The sequence below is a fragment of the Scylla paramamosain genome, chromosome 1 (genome assembly GCF_035594125.1).
Source record: "Scylla paramamosain isolate STU-SP2022 chromosome 1, ASM3559412v1, whole genome shotgun sequence".
Lineage (NCBI taxonomy): Eukaryota > Metazoa > Arthropoda > Malacostraca > Decapoda > Portunidae > Scylla > Scylla paramamosain.
Genome location: NC_087151.1, coordinates 27,575,627 through 27,599,837, shown reverse-complemented (window position 1 = coordinate 27,599,837; position 24,211 = coordinate 27,575,627). Strand labels below are relative to the sequence as shown.

Genomic DNA, 24,211 nt, shown 5'->3' with positions numbered 1-24,211 from the left:
ATTCCTAGAACAAAGCACTCTTAACCACATGATGCTATCTTACTGAAACTGGGAAAACAGCCATACATTATATTCATTCTATCTTTAAATTATCCTGATAATAAATATAGGAAGACACCAAAAGAATTCCATACTATCTTATCTTATAACATTACAACCCCCCTCTAAAAAGTATTGCAGAGAGCAAAGTATCTAACTGGAACATCAAAACTTCCTGTGTAGTGTTTCATTATTTCCACAACCTTTTTGCATTTGAGGTGAGAGAGAGAGAGAGAGAGAGAGAGAGAGAGAGAGAGAGAGAGAGAGAGAGAGAGAGAGAGAGAGAGAGAGAGAGAGAGAGAGAGAGAGAGAGAGAGAGAGAGAGAGAGAGAGAGAGAGAGAGAGAGAGAGAGAGAATTATGAATAATAATTTTCAAGTGATAAACTTAATAATTACCCTAAAAACAGAGAGATGAATAAATAAGAAAATAAAAACTGCATCAAAATCATCCCAGTCCCTATCAAGACACAAAACAAAGTGGAATGAACAATACATGTCTCCTAATTACTCTTCTATTATTACAGACACATAAGAGGGATGAGGATGAAGAGTTGCAAATCTCTCTCCAAAAACTTGTTGCTTCCCATTAAAGAAAAGAGATACAATTGTTTTTTTCAACAAGTATCATCAAAGTAAAACAGCTGTTTGTTGCTTCTTTCTTGGATGCCACCTCACAGAGGCAAGCTGTATATAAAAATGACAATACACTACCTCATAACAACTCTTAAATACTACTTCTGGTGGCAATTAGACCTAAGGAACTTCTTGATTATCAAAGAGAAGGTGTTTCCTTAAAACTATGTCTTATATATTACCTCTTCATTACCAGGAAATAAAGGTATGCCAGTAAAGTATACAAGTCTGATTTAATTATTAATATTGTTATTCAGGATATCCTTAAATGTTAAATGTTACTAATGATATTGAAACTTCTGGCATAACTTTTCTTTTCACTGTGCTCCTACACCATTTTTTAGAAGTGCAGTGAACTTTAGATTTCCTGGACCTCAACAAGCTAGAAATAAAAGAATAAAACCATCATAAGTCAGTGTGCATGTGCAAGCAGGCATGTGTGTGTGTGTGTGTGTGTGTGTGTGTGTGTGTGTGTGTGTGTGTGTGTGTGTGTGTGTGTGTGTGTGTGTGTGTCCATTTGCAACTCAGTTACCCCAGAAAAATTGGGATGTCAGCCTACTATGTGTAAATAAATAAGCACTCAAACAATAATAAATTTTCATCCTGAATTACGAAAATCCATCTAGGCATTATATTACTAGTTATCTCTCATGACATAGAAAAAAAAAAAAACTGCTGAATACTGTGTTATTTGTTTAGAAAATAGAAAAGAGGAAGCAAGAAAAGTTTGTCATCAATATCCACCTATCTATCTATCTATAGATGATGACAACTGAGTAGCAGGATGGAGGTTATCAAAATTAATTTCTTACACTCTTTGTGGTGTTGTGATGAGCGAGAATCATTAATTACTTTAGTAAGAGAAAAAAAATATAAACAAATAAATAAATACAGAAGCTGCATTGTCACAGATATCATTCATATCTTGCTCTTCTTAAGGAGGGACCTTACAATGAAATAATTCATGATGGCCTATCCACACCCATCTCCCTCATTCATGCCACATTACTCCACATAATTTCAAGGTATTCCTTCATATACTTTTATAGACCTCACTGTCTCAAACACTTCCTTACTACAATTCCTCATAACCATTAACTGGCACATGAATGTGCTATAAGATCATGTCTCTTTATGATTGGTTAATGCAAGGCAGCAGTTTTAAGAACTGTACTGATGTCCTAGGATCGCCACTGTAAACTGTTTGGCAAGAATGAAACAAACTGCAAATCTCAAGATACTATCAGCACTATAACATATTTAAATACTCAAAACTATATGGACCATGGAAATGGACACTGCATAACTTCCACATCTTAGTCAACAACATGCCAAAATGTCTCCATATGATCTTAAAGGGTTGAGAGAGAGAGAGAGAGAGAGAGAGAGAGAGGAGAGAGAGAGAGAGAGAGAGAGAGAGAGAGAGAGAGAGAGAGAGAGAGAGAGAGAGAGAGAGAGAGAGAGAGAGAGAAAGAGATATTTGAGCAAACTTGTCTCCTAAATTATACTTCCTACTGAGGCTGTTTTACATCTTACTCACATAATCTTTTTATCTCTAATCTGATCATAAAGTATTGTTAACAGTTTCCATTATACCCTTCCTATTTATAAGACAAGAAAACTTTTTAGTGTAACAAGAATTACGTTTTTGAAATGACATAACTCCTCTCCAAATCTGTACCTAAAGCAAGACAGATAGACAGACCAGGTAGGCAAGACAAAGATGACAGTCTTCTAGCCAGTAGACTCATACCTTCACATTGCCACACCCCAGTAACCATAAGCATGAAGCATCATGACCATGAACATACTTTCCTTAACTAAGATAAAATTATCTTGATTTTTTATTTATTTATTTATTTTTTATTTATTTATTTATTTTTATTTATTTATTTATTTTTTTTTCTGAGGGGTGAGACAGATATGGTGTTGAAGCAAATCAAGGCACCAGCAAGCATGAAAAGATGTAAAAGTACTGCTTTACACAGTAAGTTCAGCTGTTCTTTCCTACTAAGCTGCCCCATGTTAAGATCATTAGGATTTTGAGGTGTCCCTATTAATGTGTTGGTCTATTTTGAGCCAAATCTGTTTCAAAGGATCCACCACAATATGGCTTTATTGCACACACACAAAAAAAGTCCAGGATCTTATCAGAATAAATGCACAGGACATGCAAACACTGCATACACAACACATGGCCAGGAGCTGCCTCAAACACTCACTACTTTATCTTTTTAATTGACTATCCATCTCATTACATGGATGCATGGATTTATTTAATTCATTTCCTGTTTGTTTATTTTTGGAAAATACAATGATTTACATCAAATGCATATCACACACAATAAAAGGCACTACTGTGATAGTGACAGACATATAGAACTGAGTTGAGGGTCAGGAGTGCAAAGGAAAATACATGACCATTACTACTACTATCATTATTATTATTATTATTATTATTATTATTACTATTATTATTATTATCATCACTACTATTATTACATATTATCACCATTACTACTACCATCATTATTACTAACATTATCATAAAACATTAATAAAACTACCCCTTTCCTACATATGTGGGACAGCATCCGAGAAGAAAAAATTAATCAAAGGAATAAAAAATGAATGGACTCAAAAAACTTCTACATGAAGGGTCGTGACTTCAAAGGGTCCAATGGGCAACCCCAAGCCATTCTTTAAATTAATTAATTAATCATTATGATTCTTTTTTATTTGGGGATATCTGAATACTTCCTGTCCCATGTGGGTTGGAAGGAAGATCTCAAGACAGTTGTATGCTTGTACTATACATAAGCTTTGCAATCCCATCACTAGGCAAGGCTGCACAGTGGGCTTATCAGGGGCAGCATGTGGTGTGGAGTGAGGACTTAGAGGAGCTAGTGCCACACTGATAGGTGTGATGTGATTGGGTGCATGCCTGTCAAGCCACACACTCCCTACACACTAGCTTGAATTTCAGGATGTTGGAGTGCTCCAGTGGTTAGGGAAGTAAGAATGCTAGAAACGTGATCACATTTTCCAATAATTATCGACTGCTGCAACGGGCCCATTGGATACACGACCCCTCAAGTGAAAATGTGAAATTTAAAAAAAAGTTAAATACAATGTTATAAGGTTAGTAAACTTTAATTAATTTCCATTATGTACAAATAATTTACCGGAAAAAGACTGACCCACCAATAGGCAAGCTAAAGCAGAGGGACTTCTGAGCCCATAACACTAATGAAAGGAACAAAAGCCTTCCATTAGTCAAATTTATAAGTCTTCCATGGAATGCAGCTGTCCTGGCAACAGTTCCCCTGGTACTGTGTGAGTGGCAGGAACCTGGTTATTGAAATTATCCATTTTTCAATAATACTTTTCAGATCTGAGAAGCTGCAGTGCACTATGCTCTTCTCCCTGCCCACTCCACATGCTGCCCTGTTGCTCTCTGATGACTTGGGGGATTCTGGGAATCAAGTAGTAATATTAAGTAGTTCTCCTTTTGTTTTCTCCATCTTAACAAATTAAAAATGTACATAAGTACATACAATTTTCTCAAAGTGAAAAAATAGTCTTTTGAGAACAAGAGTACCAGTAACCAACTTCAAATGCTGAAGCCCACCAAAACAGTTAACCAGTCACATGATTCAAGATGGATTCACCTCAGCTCATTATCAAGAAAGTCACAGATGATGCTGGTATTTCCTGCCAGTGTGCACGGGACAGCTTGATATAACTCAAGTCAAACCATACAAGTAATAATATCTTCTGCTCCCCATGAATGGCTGAGTCACTTCCTTAGCAGATAATAATTAAATTTCTTCACATCATTTTGACAAACAGCAACTAATTTTATCAAATGTTATTGTGCTATAAAAAAATAAATAAATAAAAAATAAAAGAATCTAAAAGTAGTCTTCCCTTTACCATGAGTGAATGGAAAGAAAAAAGTTAAAGTTCAGTAACCAGTAAAATGAACAATAGCACAATGAATTAGGGTATAACATGGATCACATAATCTCTTTAAAATTACAGTGGAATCCCAATGTTTACTGGAACTTAATTCCCTTGTGAAGAGATGTTATCATGTCTTTGACTTTTAATACTAAGGGAGTTCATTAATATGAAATATAAAAGGCTCAAGGCTTGTTTTAAGTTGAACTTCAAAGTTCAAAACTTGCAGTAAAAAATTTAATTCTTCATTACTGCTGTAACAAACCTTTGTCTGTTTCAAATAATATGCATTTTATGTCACTTAAATGTTATGCTGTCCTCATCTCTCATTTTTCTTTCTTCTATGCATATGGTAAGCTTTTTTTTTCTTCCTCACTCATTTGCTGCATTTGCTGCTCATGTTATCTCCTACAACCCTAAAATTCTTCCCTTCCCTCCAACACTTTCAAAGTTAGAAGATAACTGACCTTCATAAAATACCATGTTATATTCTTTTTAGATCAAGCATATTTACATATTAAAACTTAAGTAATACATGAAGACATGGGTTGACGGGTCTTTAATCAACTATCTCCACAGTTTAATTCCTCTCACCTCCATTTCTCTTAAAAACATAGGATAATTCATAAAAGTGTATATATATATATATATATATATATATATATATATATATATATATATATATATATATATATATATATATATATATATATATATATATATATAACCAAATGCATATTATCTTGAAGGACAAGCAAAGAGCCTTGGATACTTTTTAACAATCAACTCAAGAAAGGAGGCATGCAATTCCAGGTAATCAATTCTTTAGTAAATTCAACACTAATATGAATACAAAGGCTTTCAAATTTAATGTTCATATAACTTATACTTCACTATGGCACAATCAAGGCAAAGAAAATGTTGCTGATTTATAATGATCAATAAAAATATTAAATACTGGGCCTTACTTCCCTATAATTACTATTTCACTTATTTATATATTTATCTATTAATCCTTTATATTTCATGTGAAGTAACTATGAACTTCCTGAATAATTCTTAGGAAAGTAAGAGAGTAGAATAAGCTGAATTTAGTATTTACACATATGGGAAAGATCTTTCATCAGATACAGTATTATGCAGAGAGGTGGTTTTAGTGGGTACTGATGACACTAAACAAAGTGATGGTCTGGCTTATTACAGGTACCAATTAAATAAAGCATAAAGCAATTGTTCAAGAATTAGGTATACCAATAAAAAGTTGACATCTTTGCTATAAAATGTTGGTGTACACTGTATAAATCATATTTAGTGCATTTGTGTATCTGTGGAAACTTTGCTAGAAATTATACAGACATAGAAAATGTCAAAAAAGAATGGAGGAATGATCACCTCTTTTACCTTGTTAATACCGTGGAGACTTTCAACATGTGTAAATACTCAACTAAACTTATTCTTTTTGGTTGGCAACATAGACAAAACCAATAGCAGCAGCAACAACAATAACAACAGTAATAATAATGTTTTGAATTGAAACTAAAAAAAAATAAAAAATAAAAAAATAGTAAAATAAATAAAAAATGAAAAAAATAAAAAAATAAATAAAATAAATAAATAAATAAATAAATAAATAAATAATAATAATAATAATAATAATAATAATAATAATAATAATTACAACAATGTGGAATGCAGTATAAATGCAAATGGAAACGTGTAAATGAAGTTTGGTAAAAAGTTGTTTGAAAAGTTACAGGATTTCTTGTTTGTCATGCATCTCATTCCTCTTGCACAAATCAGGACTCTATATTCTATGTCCTATATGCCACCCAGGATATAAGGCAGATGGTTATAGAGAGAGAGAGAGAGAGAGAGAGAGAGAGAGAGAGAGAGAGAGAGAGAGAGAGAGAGAGAGAGAGAGAGAGAGAGAGAGAGAGAGAGAGAGAGAGAGAGAGAGAGAGAGAGAGAGAGAGAGAGAGAGAGAGAGAGAGAGAGAGAGAGAGAGAGAGAGAGAGAGAGAGAGAGAATTTCAAAATTGAAAGGTAAAATACAGGAGGCTAAGCAGGTTAAGTGGTGTCTGAACATGAGCTGAGTACAAAATGAGACAGCAGAGTACTTTCATCATGTATATTGTATGCACTATGAACAACAAGCAGTCATGTAACAGGCATGAATAATGATATACTATTTTTTATGAGCATGCAGCAGGAACTGAACACTAAAGCCAAACACCAATACCAGGATAAGTCATAGAAGTGTGCTAACAAATTTATTATGTGCAACTAGTGGACATGAGGTAGCAAACACTATCATGTAAATTAGAAGAAACTGAAAGCATCAATTCCTTTACCAGCAAGAGGGTTTTCTGCCTTTAGACTTTGGCTGAACATTCAATATATGAATTGGTATATGCTTATGGTACCAAAGCATGAACCATTAAAATACCAAGAGAAGGGAAGAAACTGAAAAGAGGATGGGAAGGTGATGAGCCAACATGTAAAGACCTTAAGACTACATGCATCACCAACCCTATATGAAAAGGTATAGGGCATTGCAGGAGGAAAGTTAAGGTGTTAATAGGAAAACCAAAGACAGTTCAACATCATGAAAATTATGTAGAAAGCAGATGAGTTGATAATAAGTTGCAGAGTTTTGTGCAGCTTTGCCATTTCTGAAGAACACAGGGTGACCCATGCATAGCAAATAAGGAAATTTGCCTCTCAGGATGATGATGATTCAATTGCTTCCTTCTTTGGTACTGCTGATAATGAGATGACAGACCATAATAAATAAATAAACACAAACAAGTAAGTAAAATAAAGATAAGCAAAAGCACTACTATGCTAAATAAGTATTTTTCCATTCCTATGACCTGGCTTCAATCAACAAAGCTCTATGGATGCACTTGTATTGTGGTCCATACAATGGCATTCAATTAGAGGAATATATAAACAAATTATTTTGATTCACTGAAAATCAACAACAATTTGAATAAAACTAAATTAAGATTCCAGCAATATCAGAGATATGATGTTCCTCAGAGGCAGGTCAAACAGACCTCTAAAATTATGTGCAAAGTAGTGACTGAAGTACATAATGATTTAAGAAAAATATCAGCAGGATACAATACAGAAACAAACCACTATCCAGCACTAGTGAGGATCTATATGTTCCAGTTAATCAAATTTTCTGTTTGGCTGGCAGACATGGCACTTGTTTCTGACTTCTGTGATAATGAGAATCTTCCAGCACTTATTTTTTGCCCCTGCTTCATGAATTTACATAACTCATTTGGGGATATTTTGCTGACTTATTTCTAGGTACATCCAATATTCTAACAGAAGTAACAACTCAATCATCACAAAACTCATTACATAAGGGAACACAAACAATGGCAGAACACACACAAACACCACCATAAGTGGATAAAAGTTGCAAGCATGGCAGGGCCTTTAAATCTTTATAAAAATGCCCTTTCTCTGCTCAGCAAGAGAGAGAGAGAGAGAGAGAGAGAGAGAGAGAGAGAGAGAGAGAGAGAGAGAGAGAGGAGAGAGAGGAGAGGAGAGAGAGAGAGAGAGAGAGAGAGAGAGAGAGAGAGAGAGAGAGAGAGAGAGAGAGAGAGAGAGAGAGAGAGAGAGAGAGAGAGAGAGAGAGAGAGAGAGAGAGAGAGAGAGAGAGAGAGAGAGAGAGAGAGAGAGAGAGAGATTCTATACATAAAGATATGGAGTAACTTAGTCCTTAGGAAGAAGAATATGACCAGTGGAATGCAGATGAATCAAACAAAATCTTTAATGACTGTTTGGTAATAAAAATGTAGGTGTGAAAGTTGCAGGTATTTTACACATAAACTGTAAAATTCTAGGCCTGAAAACTCAAGTTCTTTATGGGAACAAGATGAAGAAATGTATGTGGGGAAATTATGAATGGGAGAAATGGCAAAACTGATGATGCTGCTGAGAAAGAGAGAGAGAGAGAGAGAGAGAGAGAGAGAGAGAGAGAGAGAGAGAGAGAGAGAGAGAGAGAGAGAGAGAGAGAGAGAGAGGGGGGGGGGGTTCTGTATGGTATTCACCATCAAATATAGTAACCTATGCCCATCCTTCATCTCTCTCTCTCTCTCTCTCTCTCTCTCTCTCTCTCTCTCTCTCTCTCTCTCTCTCTCTCTCTCTCTCTCTCTCCCTCCAAATTTAAACACATGATTTCTCAGTAGAAATCAACAGCTAACACACTGTTTTGATATAATATTTATCCATGACTATGTTCTAATTACTTTGATTTAGAAAACCAAAAACAGTTAATATACTGGAAAAAACTAGCAGTTCACTGATGCTTGGATTTTTTTCTCAATTATCATTAAGAAAAAAGTGTTACCATACTTTAGTAAATCTAATTTCACTGACTTTTATAAGCTTACACTTCCCATCCATGCTCTGAAGTTCTAAAAAAATATCCTATATTTTTCATTAGAGCTTGCTGACAACTTTCCTCGTGTGATTAATGTGTTCTTATTCTCTGGAGTTATCTTCCTGCTGAGCATTTAAGAATTTCATATAAAATATTATGTATGCATCATGTCCTGTAGTTATATTAGAAACAGAATACCAATAAACACACCATCCCTCCTACCATTAAAGACTTTTCCTGGATTTCATTCAATGCTACCAATACAGCAATAGTAAATATAGCATGCTTCTTAAACTAAAGGAATGTTTATCACTACAGTACTACTTCATGCACTTATGTTTATAGTATGTACATAAAATAACATGAAATGAAAATTTTCCAAATTGTCATCTCAATAAGTAATGACTACTGTGCAGGCCATCTAAATATATGTTTCTCTCGCAGTGGAACCTTGCGTAACTGATGCCTTGGCACTAAAACTTTTCCTTTTTTTTTTCAGACACTCATTAGGCACTGAAATGTAAAACTGTTCTCAAATTTTTTGAGAAAAATTCTGGACATTGTGTCCAACATGATTTTGCTGGGAACCAGTGTACTGGGTTCGGCCTCATAGACCAAGTCTTCAGCAGCAAGACACAATGCCAGACAGATAACAGCAACCTTAGTAGCATTTTGTACTAGTAAGGTGCTTCAAGGGCCAAGCTCCTCAGTTATATGAGGTTCTACTGCATCAGACATTTTATATTTAATTCTGGTGAAACAAATGTAATAATAAACAAATACCATCATGAACTAACTTGTGTCTGTGTGCCCTCCATCTCCTGGCCAGTGATGGGATCAATCAGGGGCCTCATGAGGTGCAAGCCATCATGCCCCTCAACCTCCTGCTGCTTGCCTGCACCAGAGTCCATTTTTAATTTAACTTCATGAATAATTTTGTGCTCCATTGGGGTGAATCCATGGATATGATCTTTGGGTGGTTTGTTGTGCATTGGCTGTAAGTTGTTGACCAGAATGGTGTCCCTGATTGCCATAGTCTTGGAAGATGTGTGAGGTTCTTGGGCTGGGCAGGGCAGCCCCTTGCATGGCAACGGTGGGTCTGCTGTTGCTGCCAGAACTGTATAAAGAGGGAAAGTCATTAAAAAAAATTATAAATAAAAAAATTGAACTGTGTATTCAATTAACATATCCTGTTTTCTGTAGGGATATGATGAGCATCAAAGTATTTGTATGAGTGTATAGTATAAACTATGAGGTAATGATTGCAGTCCATTTAGTTAGTGCAGTCATTTACCTGTCAAGTGACTTTAAATCAAATGTAAGCTTTGCCCAAGAAACTTTAACACAGATATTCCAAGAGTGGGAAACACAGTAGCAGGTCCTTTTATTTTCAACAAATCACATCATGACTACTTAGATTCAGTCTGGTGCTTTGTTTGGACAGCATTCCCAAATATCTGAGTTCAGTAACTAGGCAAGTCAGCCACCAGCAGTGTTCTATCAACTTACATCTGAAAGGCAGGAGAAATCCTATGCCCAGAAGCCAGAGGAAGATAAAATTTTGTCCACGGCTGGGATATTTTGGGTCTCCATGGCTGGCAGGACATGTTGTTTGTTGGTATAAATATAGGTAGACAACTTGGTGCTACCAGTAGAGTTGTACTTCCATATCAGGACCCTAACAAGTATCACTACATATGTACATTTCATATTTTCCACAAATGCATGCTATCTATGGCAATAGAGTCTATGTCTCAACCAAAATTTTAAACATTAGGTTATATGGTACATAAAATCAATTAGCTATGAAATTTCATATTTGTTTGCAACTGGTACTGAAAATATAACTTTATACATGAACTATCTAGGAGCCAAGCATTTTTGCTTCTTAACCAACAACCATGAACATGAGAGAGAGAGAGAGAGAGAGAGAGAGAGAAGAGAGAGAGCGAGAGAGAGAGAGGGAGAGAGAGAGAGAGGAGAGAGAGAGAGAGAGCAGAGAGAGAGACGAGATGAGAGAGAGAGAGAGAGAGAGGAGAGAGAGAGAGAGAGAGAGAGACTATATTAGACCACCAATGTACAGTAATGTTGTTTATTCAAGTTACATGAAGTTAACAGTTCTCAGAAAGCCCAGGTAAATAAGGAAGGAGGATGTACAATATAAAATGTCAACACAAAGTCTACAACTTTTGTTGTAAATTTTAAAACCATATATTAAGGTGTAATGCAACCCAGTAATGCTGTAAGCCCAGCCATCACTGAGACAATAGTGGAATGTATTATGTGGTTTTGTTGGGGCTGCAAGAGGTGGTAAATTTTCCTAATGTGCACATTTTGACATCACTTGGTGCTCAATGGTTTGTAAATGAATAATGCAAAACGGCTGCACTCAAGACTTGGAACTTTGTGGGAACAGCTGTGTAATTTTGGGGGGAGGTGAAGTGGTGCAGCACAAACCTGGAGGGTTCTTCAATGATATTAGCCACAGATATGCTGCAATTCTGTATAAACCTACATCTGAAAAATGTGTGACAGCTAAAGATCTCTCTTTCTTCATAAGCCTCACCTATTGAGCTCCATACTGAATTTTTTAGTGAAGCCTCTATAGTCTAGACAATTTAGTGCTGAATGGTTTTGGTTAGTCCCTTAAGCATGTGTCATGTATGCAATAGTTTCTGGCAGTGATGGCAAAAAAAGTGAATGTATTCTCACACAACTGTTTTGAGTATGAGCATCTCATAACCAAAACAAATTCAATACATCATCTGCATCATCTTGCTGTAACTGTCAATAATTTGTGTTATTTGCATATTAACATATTTTAAAAACAATATATAGACTTATTGTTGGATTGTAAGAAGTGGAGATCTCATGCAACCCCATACAGCTGAACACATACCAGTACCAACAACTATAATTTGTATTTTTTGTCCCACACACATTGTTCTCTTATCATGTCACATGGAGATGATACTCCATCTCTTAAACACTCAAGATTGGCAATTGCTCTTTTCTCATTGAAAAGTGTAGTCTGTTGCATAGTCTGTGTGGCACTGTCTGCTCCAATAAATAAAAAAGATGCCAGTGCTGGCAGCACAGAGAACAATCATGAGTGACTCCCCATTAGTTACTGACGCTAGTTATTAGGCACTAAATGATAGCCAAATACTAAAAGATACTAAAAAAGTGACCTTTGTGACACAGGCACTTAGGGTACAACTTCAATGACAGCCAAGCAAACTAACCTTCCTAGTAATACAAATTAGGAAGTGGAGATATTGGCAGAATATACACAGGCACAGTGTTTCCTTTCCATGACAACATGAAGCTCTTTATACTAAAGTTACAGGTAAGAAAGTCATTGCAGCTGGAGAATTTCTAAACTAGGCAAGAAAGTCATTGCAGCTGGAGAATTTTTAAACTGTGGAACGACTTCTTCCAAAAGGAAGTGGTAATCTAGACAATGCAGGTCCCTCCATCACCATGATGGGCAACACAATGCACTGCTAGATGAGCCACAATTATACAGCTCACTTCACTAAGTACACAGCAAGAAGTGATGTAGAAGAGACCAGACAAAACATCAAACACAAGAAAACAAAGAACTGCCTTTATTATGCAAATATTTGTATACATACTGTGCATTATATATTTACTTCCTATATGAGCATTTTCACATGTTTTTGGGAGCAAATTCTATGTTCACGCATTTAACACTTGAATGTTGGGCAATATCACCACCATGCAGGCATATTTGCAAGATGAGAAATTTTTCAAAACTCAGTTCCTCATTCTTACATAGAACAAATACAAAAATACTCTTAAAAATATGACTCTTTTCCTTGAAGACAATAACAAAATCTGCAGTTTCTACCATTTTGGTGACAGTGAAGACAAGTAATGAAGATCCCTGTAAATTCTAAGTTACAGAGACTCTAGTTCTTGAATAATTACTTATTATATCCATTGACCTAATCATAGAATAGGCAGGATACAATCAACCCAACTGGATATTTTGAGGCCCACCAATGCATTATATACAATTTTTCCTTTTCTTGTTTATCTTAGAAAGGATTATTATTATTATTATTATTATTATTATTATTATTATTATTGTTATTATTATTATTATATATTTTCACATAAACTGAATGAGTGACCCCCAAAAAGGACCCCACAATCTATGACACATACCTGTCAAAATAATTTCTCATCTCTGACCTCAGCACTAGTCACACTATGTATGCACTTGAAAAATTTTCTCATGCATTATATAAATTCCATGAAATATAACATGTCTCAAAGTATTGCACAGGTGTAGCCTCATTTCACCACTCAGTAAGAAGGTAGTTCCAGCTATACCTTAATACTTTGGAGATAAAGGTAACTGGCCACAGACTGCAAATCCAATGGAAATAGAAATCATTTTGAATTTCAAAATCCCTTGGGAACATGCCCTAATGTTTTCACAATTGTGCTGCTAAAATAGTAGTGCAGCTGCAGCTATGTGTGAAAGCTACCACTGAATGCCAGATATTGTAACGTCTTATTTTGGAGTTGTGGTGATGTGAAAACCTCCATTTATCTCCAACATTTGTGACCTTGGCACTGCTGAGAAGCACAGCAAAATGGCTCCATATGAAAGAAGCCTAAGGTGATGTTCTCTGATAACAGGGTGTTTCAGTGCATCACTGGTGTCACAGGAATGGTGTACAGATCAAAGGGAACAGACTACCATGACCCCTGATACACCACCAAGACAGTGAGGAACTCTGAACAAATTATGATTTATGGTTGCTGCACAAAGATTGGCAGTAATGGAGGGCTTGATTTTTTAACACAAAAATGTCACCATGAACTCTCAATACTGCAATATCTTCATAGAACATCTTGTCACTTTGGTGGAATTCAGGACACTAGCTATTTTATGCACAATGGGGTTCTATGTGGCAGAACAAGGTCATCTTGCAGCTGTTCCCCATGAAAGCACATAAAGGTTTTGGAATGGTCTAAGAATTTCTCAGATCTAAACTCTATGGAGAATGTCTAGGGTTTCTTGTAAAGGATGCTGCAATCCCTGATATTAAAACACTGAAGAACCAGGGGAAGCCTATCCAAAATCTTTGGCTGCAGGTGTTGGACACCAATAACCTACAGTCTTAGTCTGACTTGATTATCAACATCAATGCCAAAACATCTACAAATGGTAATAGCAAAGATTTGGGATGCTCAAATATTAAAATTACATGTAAGAATCAATAGGTAACATTACTAACAAAGTTTCTATTTCCAGAAACTTGAGAAACTTCCTCAAAAATAAATACCATGTGCCAAGTTTGGTTATGGTGGTGTCAAGCTGGACCACATACTGCAACAGGACCAACCTGATGATAACTTTACTAAGACATGTTTCAACAAGAGCACTTCAAGAGAGGCATATCCAGAACTAAATTGGTAAATGCATTTACATCTCTTGGGTACCCACAACCAGCAAGCCAGCAACACCATAATTCAACAACACAAATTATGGAAGATGATTTCTCTTGGGGGGCCAAGGTGCAGATCAACTGTAACTGAGACTGACCATCTTATCATATGCTTGGTCTCTGATGAAATATTAGTTGATTTTGCTATCATTCAGAAAAGGTACCAGGCAGTGTTACACCTAAAATTTGGTCGGACAATAAACAAAGTGTCATTCTTGATGAAAAGATCTTGATGATAGTGATGAAATGTTCAACCCATGTATAAAGCTAAATTTCTCCAGCTATGGAGTGGAACATGAAATGTAAACTTGGAGTTTTGGTGAGCAAAACAAGCCTTTTACTTCATATTGCAACTTAATGGGAGCCCCAGATTTTTTAATATAAAAATTTATTAATTAACAATGTAACCTAACATGTTAGCGATAGGGCAACAGCACCATGCACACGCATGTGCCCCCCCCCCACACACACACACACACATACACAGGTGGATGTGGAGACGGGATCACATGAATGTAGCTCAGGCCCTATAAATTACAAGTAGGTAAATGCACACAAGTGTAAATATGGAGATGGGACCACATGAGCACAGCTCAGCCCCTGTAAATTACAAATAGGTAAATACTAGGTGAGCAAAACTAGCCTTTTACCTCATACTGCATACTATACTGACATCCTCCTTACACACACACACACACAGAGAGAGAGAGAGAGAGAGAGAGAGAGAGAGAGAATTGGGAGTTAAAAGTGTCCCTATCCTGTGTCACTTTTAGTTCCCTCTTATGACATAAAGGGAGTATGGTGGTGATATTCTTCCAACATGGCTCGCACATGCTCCTCTAAAACAAAGGGAGAAGCTGAGGAAACAGTGCCTGCAACTCTGGTCCGCTACTCACTAACAGCCACTTTGATACCTTCTTCCTCCCAAGCTACTACACTTACAGAAATGCACAGTTGCATTAGTACAGTAAGACAGGATATTTTCAACAATCCACATTTAGATTTTATGGAGACACAATATGAATAAGAGCAATATTATAGGAATATGGAGTTGTTGCTGGTTGACTATCTTGACCCTGCTGGCATTTAACAAGTCCTTGCGACACCTTCCCACTACTTCCCACACAGTCAAGCCCCATCTATGAATGCTTACAAGGACTCAGGATTTCATCATTTTCTTCTAAAATTTGTCTTTCAGCTCAAAGGCACACTGATAAATTACTTTAAGTGTTCTGTAAATCTAAGCCAATCCTAGAAGGTTAAATTATTTTAATTCCCCGTGCTGTGTTATCTCATATCAACACCGTAACTGATGTAAAAGCAAATATAAAGACCATGGTATGAGAGAGAGAGAGAGAGAGAGAGAGAGAGAGAGAGAGAGAGAGAGAGAGAGAGAGAGAGAGAGAGAGAGAGAGAGAGAGAGAGAGAGAGAGAGAGAGAGAGAGAGAGAGAGAATTCTTGTTAGTCCACACCACCTTGATGGGAATGGTATTGACTGTGTCATCTAATAAGGATCTCAGTGTTACAGTTACTGATTCAAAGCTGATGACAAAGCTACCAATTCACTCAAGCATTATTTTCTGTTCCTCTTGGTTTCTGACTTCTCTCCTCTGACATCAACTCAACCCTAGATTCTGCCTCTTCTGCTTGGTGTACTGAATTTCTAAATGCCTCATTTCCTCCAATCTTTTCCAGTGCTGAAATATGCAATTCACAGGTCTCTCCCATATACAACACACCAATGGTAACAAGTCACTCCTGCTCCTAGTTTTCCCTGCCCAAGTCATTACAGCCTTTCTTCCCAAGTCACTCCAGTGTATGTATATGGCAAAGGCTTTAGGTTCTGAATCTTGGCAGTTCCCTCTTACTCCTCTGATGATGTCATATAGTACCTTATTTCCCTACAGTAGTCTAACTAAAATAAGATTCCCAATTCTTCCTAACTCAGGACTGCAAATAGGAACAGACCTGAAACCAAGAAACTTTAAGTTTGTGAACGTAACTTCTGAGGAGCCATACAAACAATGAGACTTGAACTTTTTATCTTAATACAGCTCTCTCTAAATCATTTACATCACATATGTATTCCTAATAGTGCTTTCCATTTGTGTAAAACATTTATCATATAGTACAAGGTGGTCCAACTTTGACACTGTAATATATATATATATATATATATATATATATATATATATATATATATATATATATATATATATATATATATATATATATATATATATATATATATATATATATATATATTTTTTTTTATGTAGGAAGGACATTGGCCAAGGGCAACAAAAATCCAATAAAAAAAATATGCCCACTGAAATGCCAGTCCCATAAAAGGGTCAAAGCAGTGGTTAAAAATTCATGAATAAGTGTCTTGAAACCTCCCTCTTGAAGGAATTCAAGTCATAGGAAGGTGGAAATACAGAAGCAGGCAGGGAATTCCAGAGTTTACCAGAGAAAGGGATGAATGATTGAGAATACTGGTTAACTCTTGCATTAGAGAGGTGGACAGAATAGAGGTGAGAGAAAGAAGAAAGTCTTGTGCGGTGAGGCAGCGGAAGGAGGGGAGGTATGCAGTTAGCAAGATCAGAAGAGCAGTTAGCATGAAAATAACGGTAGAAGACAGCTAGATATGCAACATTGCAGTGGTGAGAGAGAGCCTGAAGACAGTCAGTTAGAGGAGAGGAGTTGATGAGACGAAAAGCTTTTGATTCCACCCTGTCTAGAAGAGCAGTATGAGTGGAACCCCCCCAGACATGTGAAGCATACTCCATACATGGACGGATAAGGCCCTTGTACAGAGTTAGCAGCTGGGGGGGTGAGAAAAACTGGCGGAGACGTCTCAGAACGCCTAACTTCATAGAAGCTGTTTTAGCTAGAGATGAGATGTGAAGTTTCCAGTTCAGATTATAAGTAAAGGACAGACCGAGGGTGTTCAGTGTAGAAGAGGGGGACAGTTGAGTGTCATTGAAGAAGAGGGGATAGCTGTCTGGAAGGTTGTATCGAGTTGATAGATGGAGGAATTGAGTTTTTGAGGCATTGAACAATACCAAGTTTGCTCTGCCCCAATCAGAAATTTTAGAAAGATCAGAAGTGAAGCATTCAGTGGCTTCCCTGCGTGATATGTTTACCTCCTGAAGGGTTGGACGTCTATAAAAAGACGTGGAAAAGTGCAGGGTGGTATCATCAGTGTAGGAGTGGATAGGACAAGAAGTTTAGTTTAGAAGATCATTAATGAATAATAAGAAGAGTGGGTGACAGGACAGAACCCTGAGGAACACCACTGTTAATAGATTTAGGAGAAGAACAGTGACCGTCTACCACAGCAGCAATAGAACGGTCAGAAAGGAAACTTGAGATGAAGTTAGAGAGAAGGATAGAAACCGTAGGAGGGTAGTTTGGAAATCAAAGCTTTGTGCCAGACTCTATCAAAAGCTTTTGATATGTCCAAGGCAACAGCAAAAGTTTCACCAAAATCTCTAAAAGAGGATGACCAAGACTCAGTAAGGAAAGCCAGAAGATCACCAGTAGAGCGGCCTTGATGGAACCCATACTGGTGATCAGATAGAAGGTTGTGAAGTGATACATGTTTAAGAATCTTCCTGTTGAGGATAGATTCAGAAACTTTAGATAGGCAGGAAATTAAAGCAATAGGACGGTAGTTTGAGGGATTAGAACGGTCACCCTTTTTAGGAACAGGTTGAATGTAGGCAAACTTCCAGCAAGAAGGAAAGGTAGATGTTGACAGACAGAGCTGAAAGAGTTTGACTAGGCAAGGTGCAAGCATGGAGGCACAGTTTCGGAGAACAATAGGAGGGACTCCATCAGGTCTATAAGCCTTTCGAGGGTTTAGGCCAGCGAGGGCATGGAAAACATCATTGCGAAGAATTTTAATACGTGGCATGAAGTAGTCAGAGGGTGGAGGAGAGGGAGGAACAAGCCCAGAATCGTCCAAGGTAGTGTTTTTAGCAAAGGTTTGAGCGAAGAGTTCAGCTTTAGAAATAGATGTGATTGCAGTGGTGCCATCTGGTTGAAATAGAGGAGGGAAAGAAGAAGCAAAGTTATTGGAGATATTTTTGGTTAGATGCCAGAAATCACGAGGGGAGTTAGATCTTGAAAGGTTTTGACATTTTCTGTTAATGAAGGAGTTTTTGGCTAGTTGGAGAACAGACTTGGCATGGTTCCGGGCAGAAATATAAAGTGCATGAGATTCTGGTGATGGAAGGCTTAAGTACCTTTTGTGGGCCACCTCTCTATCATGTATAGCACAAGAACAAGCTGTGTTAAACCAAGGTTTAGAAAGTTTAGGATGAGAAAAAGAGTGAGGAATGTACGCCTCCATGCCAGACACTATCACCTCTGTTATGCGCTCAGCACACAAAGATGGGTCTCTGACACGGAAGCAGTAGTCATTCCAAGGGAAATCAGCAAAATAACTCCTCAGGTCCCTCCAACTAGCAGAGGCAAAACGCCAGAGGCACCTTCGCTTAGGGGGATCCTGAGGAGGGATTGGAGCGATAGGACAAGATAAATATACTAGATTGTTATCGGAGGAGCCCAACGAAGAAGAAAGGGTGATTGCATAAGCAGAAGGATTAGAGGTCAGGAAAAGGTCAAGAATGTTGGGCGTATCTCCAAGACAGTCAGGAATACGAGTATGGTGTTGCACCAATTGCTCTAGGTCGTGGAGGATAGCAAAGTTGTAGGCTAGTTCACCAGGATGGTCAGTGAAGGGAGAGGAAAGCCAAAGCTGGTGGTGAACATTGAAGTCTCCAAGAATGGAGATCTCTACAAAAGGGAAGAGGGTCAGAATCTGCTCCACTTTGGAAGTTAAGTAGTCAAAGAATTTCTTATAGTCAGAGGAGTTAGGTGAGAGGTATACAGCACAGATAAATTTAGTATGAGAGTGACTCTGTAGTCGTAACCAGATGGTGGAAAACTCGGAAGATTCAAGAGCATGGGCACAAGAGCAGGTTAAGTCATTGCGTACATAAACGCAGCATCCAGTTTTGGATCGAAAATGAGGATAGAGAAAGTAGGAGGGAACAGAATAGGGGCTACTGTCAGTTGCCTCAGACACCTGAGTTTCGGTGAGGAAAAGAAGATGAGGTTTAGAAGAGGTGTGTGTGTGTGTGTGTGTGTGTGTGTGTGTGTGTGTGTGTGTGTGTGTGTGTGTGTGTGTGTGTGTGTGTGTGTGTGTGTGTGTGTGTATATATATGTATGTATGTATATATATATATATATATATATATATATATATATATATATATATATATATATATATATATATATATATATATATATATATATATATATATATATACTGGCAGTACAACACTGCTACACAGCCTAGAACTGTATGAGTGTGTGTATTTTGTCCTCACATCTGGTGTGATGCAGCAGTGCAGCACCACTGCAGCATTGTGCAGCAGCACAATAGTAGTGAGACACCTCTCATTTGTTTGTGTGTTTTCACAATGCAGTGACACTGATGAGTGTGACATTAGCCTTTCTCTCCCCCTCTCTCGCATGCAAGCCGGTGTAACTGGTGTTGTGGCAAATACTAAGTGGTTTATCTAAATAAACAATCTGTATGTTCAGGTATGAAAGTTGCACATGGAATCATGTACATAGTACATAGCACATACAAAATTACTTCAACTACTGGCAGATATGCTGTATATATCAGCAGTAATTTTTCAGTGTATGATATTTCTCACATTTTTTGTTATTGTTCCATGCACCTACACAACAGCAACTCTTCCCTGTTCCCTGCACTGCCATGCCATCGTTGTGATGCCATTGCTGCAAGTGTTAAATTATTGCTGCCATCAATAGTCAGACTGGAATCTCCCTTCATATGTTCCAACAATATTTCACACTTATTTTCATCAGTCCATGTCATTGGGATCACAGAGATGCTCCCTCATCCCTATAACATGGACCAATGAAAATATGGCCCATGGAATATTGCTGAAATATAAAGGGGCATGAGATTCAAGGCTAAGAAATGGTATCTTAGTGAGGAGCACACCAAGCTATGGGTAACATGCCTTGCACAACAAGCCTGTCTTAGGGTTTAGGCCTTCTATCTCTGTGTGTGAATATTTTACAGTTTTTTTTTAAATAGAGGTGAACAGAGACACCCCTGATTGAGCCAACCAAGAACTGATGCATCTCATAGTTTGTGCAATTAGGAGATTAAGGAAATTCACTACATTATATTTTTTTTGTCAAAAATAAGTAAATAAATAAAACTTAAATAGTAAATAATAATGACCTTGATATTTTTTAAATGCACATCCCTCCAAAAGAGAACCAACGCTGATTACTGACAGACACTGCAACAGTGATTTCATATCTAACAGTGAACCTTCCCAACCCCACATAAAGAGATGTAATTGGTGCATTGTTTGAACTGTTTTTTATATTTATTTATTTTTTATTTTTTTTCCCACTGATTATGGCAATTACCACACAGGCACACTTCAATTCACAGTTCCAAAGCCAAAGTAAAACAAAGCCTTCCTTAGAAACCACAAATCAAAATACGAGTTGGAAACACAATGGTGGCTAGACATTGGAGAAGAAACTCGCACTACACAAATGTCTCCCAAATGACCAAATGGTTATGATAAATCTAATGAAAGAAGTTCAGAATTCAGTAAGAAAAGCAAAAAAAAAAAAATATATATATATATATATATTCCAAATTTTGCAAGGCATTACATAGATAATGTATAGCATTCATTTCTTTCAATGGGTCTAATGCTCACAACTTCCTATTCACACCAGTGAAGTGGACTGAGGAAGAAGTTGAGGAAGAGAATGGCATGTGGCTAAGGAAGCAATGGCATGTGTACCTAGCCAGTACTGATTTGGCAAAAAAAAAAAAAAAAAAAAAAAAAATTATATATATATATATATATATATATATATATATATATATATATATATATATATATATATATATATATATATATATATATATATATATATATATATATATAATCACCTCAGCATTTATCAAGTAACATACAAGATAACACTCATTTATCTAAAGCATTAGGATGAAAAAGTAAAATTAATACTACGACTTTCAACTCCTATAAATGCCCTTTACTCTGTTAATTTTACTGTGATATATCTTAGATATTTGAAATCCATACTTAAGCTCCCTTGTCAATCTGACTAGTACATCATAAATAGTTCACTGGCCACTTGTTCCAACCATGGCATGACTAACACTGCCAAGGAGATATGGCCTAACCAGTTGAGTACAGAGTAGCACACACCTGAACCTTTCAGGTGCACCATTACTGCAAGAGGCCACTGCATGTGGTACAAAAGCCACCACCTGAAAAACCTCAAGGCAATGCACCACCATCACCTGCCAAGGCAGCAAGTACCATTGGTTGCCACCTACTTACCTGAGGACCTTCATTTTTACCATACATTCAAGACCTAAAGGATACATATATTCAATTCATGCATTATAATTATGGTAGAGTAATTTCATGCACAGCATTTAATTTAGGGATTAGTAATCATGTGATATCATCACATTTTCAGTCTGTTTATCAATACAAAGTAAAGGTCCAGTTTATTGCTGTTGCTGCTGCTGTTGTTTTCACCTAAGTAAATATAACATATCTTTACCTAATTCAATCATGCAAATTACCCAGATTATGCTCTTTCATGAATCTACTCAAAAAATAGTAATACTGGCATGCAGGAAATGGAGGAGCAAAGATATTCACATACTCCACTATGCAATAGTGACAGTAATGGTCGTTGGTAAAGATACACCATCATTAATTTGGTCCTATCACCAAGTTGGCACTAATTTTGGCTAGCATACTTTCAAATTTCCCGCAACCAACATGCCGCTACTGACTGATGGCACTACTTGCAACCACAAATGTCACAAGTTGTTTTGCTCCATTTCTTATCGTACCCTGCTCATTTTTAGCCAAAGACATGGTTACAAATATGAAATGCTTTTACTGTACCAAAAAATAACTAAGGTTGAACTTCTGAAGAATCTTCACAGCAGTGTGTGTGCAGCTTGAGTGGTGTTTCCTTCTTTAATAACTAACTTACACTGATTCGTGAGTAGGCATCTTAAAGGTAGGCTACACACTCAGTCGTGTTTAGGCACGCCTGCTGCGAACAGTGTGATTATCGTATGCTGCAAGTCTCTTAGGCATCAGTACAGCATGTCACTGATTTCAAAGTCAGGTGCCTTCCTGGCTGTTTGATGGGTGGTGGTTAGACCTGGGTTCCCCCTACCCCCTCCCATCTTCAGTAAATTATATGCCTTCATATTCTGCCTGCCATTTCTTACTTTGACTTTCAGGATGGTTGGACAGATAATGATTCGAGAGGAAAGGACACAAAATCTCGCCTTGTATCAAGCACATGGCTGGAAGGAAATGTTGAAGCATACAAGTCTGTGTAAAGCAGGGATTTGTGCACTATAATCTCTTATACATAATGATGTACTGCAATTAAAGGATGTTAGGACTGCACACACCAGCAGAAATTGATGCAGCAGGCAGCATCAATAAGCTGGACCAGTACCCACCACAGCAGTGACAAACACAAACTCTTGGTGCTGCTGAACCCTGGGTAGCAAGGGTGCTAGCAAGGTGGTCACTACCTTCCTTGGGCTGTGCAATGCCATGCCTGGGAGGTTATGCTTCATCCAGTCATTACCCCCCACCCACACACACACACACACACACACATACACAAATATTTGTTAGCCTGCTTTACAATAGGAGTGGGCACTCGTGGAGAATTGTGGTCCCGTGCTGACTGGGCCTGATGCTAGCCGGTATGAGTTGCCAGTTATGTATTTTGTTGCATTTATCATGTCGGGTGAGCGAGGATACTGGTATGTATAGCTGCATTAGCTAGTAGGCTCTCCTGCCCTGTGTGGCAGTATCCTAGCTCGCCCAACGTCGTAACACTGCAACAGAAAAGCACAACTTTTAACTTATACCGGCAGGCCGCGGGCCCAGCCAGCCCGGGACCCAAATTCTCCACGAGTGCCGCATAATGTACTACCTACATCCATATACCCCGAGGCCATGCTGCTCGCCAACTAGTGGTGTAGATGCATCTTTTATTCATGAACAAGACTAACTGTTAATTAAAAAAAAAAAAAAAAACTAAAGCAATACCTTATTCATCTCCACTTCTTGACTCTTCTGTCTGTTCTCGATATCTTGAATTTTGGTCACCAGATATTCCAATACTTGGCTCAGTTTTCCGAGTCTCTCTCGGACGTAAGACTCAAATTCTGGGTCCCTGCCTGTGTCTGGCCGATCCCTGCAGTCTTTGCACGCCCACATGCACTTGAGGCCCAGGCTCCTGTTCTCGTCCCGGTCCTGAATGACGCGGTACTTGTTCTCGGGTAGCTTGGCACACTTGCTGTGGTACCACCGCTTGCACGCCCCGTCACACAGCACCACACTGTCCATGTACGTAAAGAACTTCTTGCACTGCGCACATAATAGCGTGGTGCTACTATTGGTCGGCATGGTCGGGAATATGCCGTAAGGGTTCGCCATCATTGCATTGATTAACTAACGCGGTAGTTACCGAGCGTCTACCACCACCACCACCACCTCCGCCACCGCGTCCTTCACCCCCCACGCGCCCACAG

The 24,211-nt window shown here is 37.7% G+C and overlaps 1 protein-coding gene across 5 annotated transcripts in view; it reads right to left on the bottom strand.

Annotated features, from left to right (window-relative positions):
* Positions 1–24,211, bottom strand: part of LOC135102647 (zinc finger protein 513-like) — a 57,187-nt gene extending 32,976 nt beyond the window's left edge. For 2 of the 5 annotated variants that reach the window (XM_064007987.1, XM_064007957.1), the window contains exons 1-2: positions 23,727–24,186; positions 9,835–10,154 (exon numbers count right to left, since the gene is read on the bottom strand). In XM_064007987.1, the coding sequence (XP_063864057.1) occupies positions 9,835–10,071 (237 nt within the window). In that variant the 5' untranslated portion in view covers positions 10,072–10,154; positions 23,727–24,186. Of the gene's footprint in view, positions 1–9,834; positions 10,155–10,546; positions 10,716–23,726 lie in introns of all 5 variants that reach the window. The other 3 variants (XM_064007968.1, XM_064007946.1, XM_064007977.1) reach the window with 3 other exon arrangements.